This window comes from Heliangelus exortis, chromosome 5 (genome assembly GCF_036169615.1).
Source record: "Heliangelus exortis chromosome 5, bHelExo1.hap1, whole genome shotgun sequence".
In the NCBI taxonomy this organism is placed as follows: domain Eukaryota; kingdom Metazoa; phylum Chordata; class Aves; order Apodiformes; family Trochilidae; genus Heliangelus; species Heliangelus exortis.
In genome coordinates this window covers 24,526,356-24,529,289 of record NC_092426.1, presented here as the reverse complement: position 1 = coordinate 24,529,289, position 2,934 = coordinate 24,526,356, and the positions used below count along the sequence as shown (strand labels likewise).

The following is a 2,934-nucleotide window of genomic DNA, read 5'->3' as shown; positions in this document are numbered from 1 at the left end:
TTCCCCTTCTTCTCTGCATTTCCCCTTTTTTTTTTCCCATCCAAACCAGCACTCGGTGCCTGAGTAACACCGGCTATCTTGTACAAATAAAAGACTGGAGCTTTCGAAAGCTGCCACTTAAACTGGAGCTTGGGTTGTTTCCATCCCGGGCAAGCTGCTTTCTTTCTCCTCAAATATATGAACATTTCATAATACCTCTGTAATTCAGAGATCTTTTAATTACTGCAGTTCCCTTCCGTGTTTTATCTGAGGGCATCTGGAAAAAAAACCAACAAAACAAAACAAAAAAAAAACCCCAAACAACTCAAACAAACAAACAAAAACAAAACAACAGAGCACCAGATGCTAACGGGGCCTTCTTATTTTGTTACTCTCACAAAAGGGATATTTGAGAGCCGAAAGATAGCGAATTACACGTATTTTGGGCTTGTCCGAAGCGAGCTTCGTAACTTGGTAACTCGGTAACTTGGTATGCTTTATATATTTACAGCAAAGTTAATATCTGACTGCCTTGCATTACCCATAATATTTACCTTCCCACCAACCGCCCCGCGGTGGCTCAGCCAAGCGCGCCCCCCGCGCACCCATGCGCACACACACGTGCACGCACAAGGACTTTCTCTCCATCTCCTTTACAAGCTTCCCAAATCACTACAGGAAAAAAAATCAAAACCAAAAAACACCAAACCAAACACCAAATCCAACTAACAAAAGCCACCAAAACAACAGAACTCACAACCAAACCAAATCTGCGTCGAACTGGGCAGCAGCCTGCAATGAGGCAGAAAGAAGAGTGCGGAAGGAATTGCATGTGTGCGCTGTGGCAGGAGTGGGATGGAGAAAATTAAATTCATTCTGATAAAGAAAGTTAATTCAAACTACGTGTGGTACACAATAAACTATCTTTTTTATTTTTATTATAAATAAGGTGAGTGTACTTCCCTTAAAATACAAGTACGTAGGAAAACCTGGTAGAAATTATTATCTTTCTCTTTTTTGTTACAAGGTATTAAAACTGGACGCTCTTTAAACCGGCCACATGTTCTACACTGTCAGCACGTACTTCCCTTAATTTCTTTCTAGTGACGTTAGACTTTTACCTTCTTTACCTTCCGTGCCTTTGGCATTTGAATTTTTACTCCCGCAATACTTCATTTTCTCTAGCAAGAAATCTCTGAGGTGCCCCGCGCCCATCCCACCTCCATCCCTCACCCCCACCCCTCCAACAACGATGCTAATGAATTTGGACTCAGTCCCTTCACGCTCGAGTTTGTCACTCCTGCACGCGAAGGACTGACCCCATATCCCGTTAACTCCCTGGCTCTGCTCCCCTCTAGGAACGTAGTCCGGGTCCTGGGAGGGACAGGGGCCTCTCAGGATTTGGCAGTGTCCCGGGCTGTTTTTCAGTCAAGAAAAAGAAAAAAATAAATATGTGGGAAAGGGAAGGTTAGGAGGTGGAACCAAAGGGAAATTAAAAAAAATATATTTGTAATGTGTATAATTTATTAGAAGCTTCTTAGGAACTATATTTAAGCCAAATATCTACATAAGTTACAACAGGAATAGGCGGCGTGCGCAAATAACAAACTGCCAGAGGATTTACGACGGGGCGATCAGTGTCCATAAAAAAGGTGGGGATTGGTTTGGTTGATTGTATTTTTTTTTTCTTTTTACAACAAAATATACAGACTACTAAAAACTATGGGTTTAGTCCAACTTTTGACAGCATTATACAGCTACAGGTTCACATCAAACGTAAAGGAGGAAAAAAAAAGCCAAGCCTTTGATGACTCCACGTCTCCATCCGCTGGCCCAGGCGGCGGGGCTGGGAGAGGAGACCGGGGGAGGGGGAAGCTGCTTCTTGTGTCTGGGTGACGCGAATGCGGTTCTTTTGGGGAAAAACCACCCCATCCCCCAAAATCTCTATATTTACATGCAAGTCCTAGACGCTGGCAAAGTGTACATTTGAAATCCAAGCCTTCGGACCATACCTAACGATGGTCCCTGTTCTGCAGACTGTTCCGTGGTTATTAGTCAGAATTTTTTTTTTTAACACCCCATACAACAACCTTGGGGAAAAAAAATGAAAAAATAAAGACCCAAAACCATCAAGAATAATAACCAAACAGAACAAAAAAAGTCTCTCTCTCTCTCTTAGAGGTCCTCGGAGAAACACTTAGTAAAACGTGGGGGGAGGCAGGGGGGGGACGGAGGGAGGAAAGAGGGGGAAGGAAAAAAAATCTTTAAAAAAGAAAGAAAGAAAAAAAAAAAAGAAAATAAAAACTCCCAGTAGTTTGGAAAGGACAGAGATTTGTGTGACTGGGAAAATCTGCTTTTTTTTTTCCTTTTTTTTTTTTTCCTTTTTCTTTGTTTAATCCTTTCACCAGGTCCTACCGTATAGCAAGGTGGAGCAAGACATGGCAGTGCCATAGTCAGAAGTAGAAGAGTTTAGGTGAGACAAGCTGGAGACTTGGCTCTGCAGAGAAGGGCTGGCCGAGTGCTGTCCCATGTCTGGAGACTGCCCCGCACTGTTTGTCTGGTGGCTCTGATGCTGTCCGAGGCTGTTGCCATTGGTAGCCACTGTGATCGTTGTAGCTGCCTGCTGCTGATGGCTCTGGATGGCTGCTGTGGGTGTGTTGGAGCCTGCTTGGCAGGGTTTGCCATCCTTTACAAGCACTGGCACCGCCACCCTTCTGGGAGACTGCTGCTGCTGGCAAGAGCCGTTCTCCTGTTGCATCTGCTGCTGCGCAGCCTTGTCTTTGGCCTGGCGTTTCATCTTGTAGCGGTGGTTCTGGAACCAGATTTTGACCTGAGTCGGGGTGAGATGTATCATGCTGGCTAAATGTTCCCTCTCCGGGGCGGAGAGGTATTTCTGCTGCTTGAAACGTCTTTCCAGCTCGTAAACCTGGGCCTGGGAAAAAAGGACCCTCCGTT

General features: G+C 44.7%; 1 protein-coding gene across 3 annotated transcripts in view; it reads right to left on the bottom strand.

Moving 5' to 3' along the window:
- Positions 1-1,483: 1,483 nt before the first annotated feature.
- The window catches only part of NKX2-1 (NK2 homeobox 1), a 7,675-nt gene continuing 6,224 nt past the window's right edge, over positions 1,484-2,934 (bottom strand). For all 3 annotated transcript variants that reach the window (XM_071746108.1, XM_071746107.1, XM_071746110.1), the window contains one exon: positions 1,484-2,934. This exon is cut by the window's right edge and continues 114 nt beyond it. In XM_071746108.1, the coding sequence (XP_071602209.1) occupies positions 2,381-2,934 (554 nt within the window). In that variant the 3' untranslated portion in view covers positions 1,484-2,380.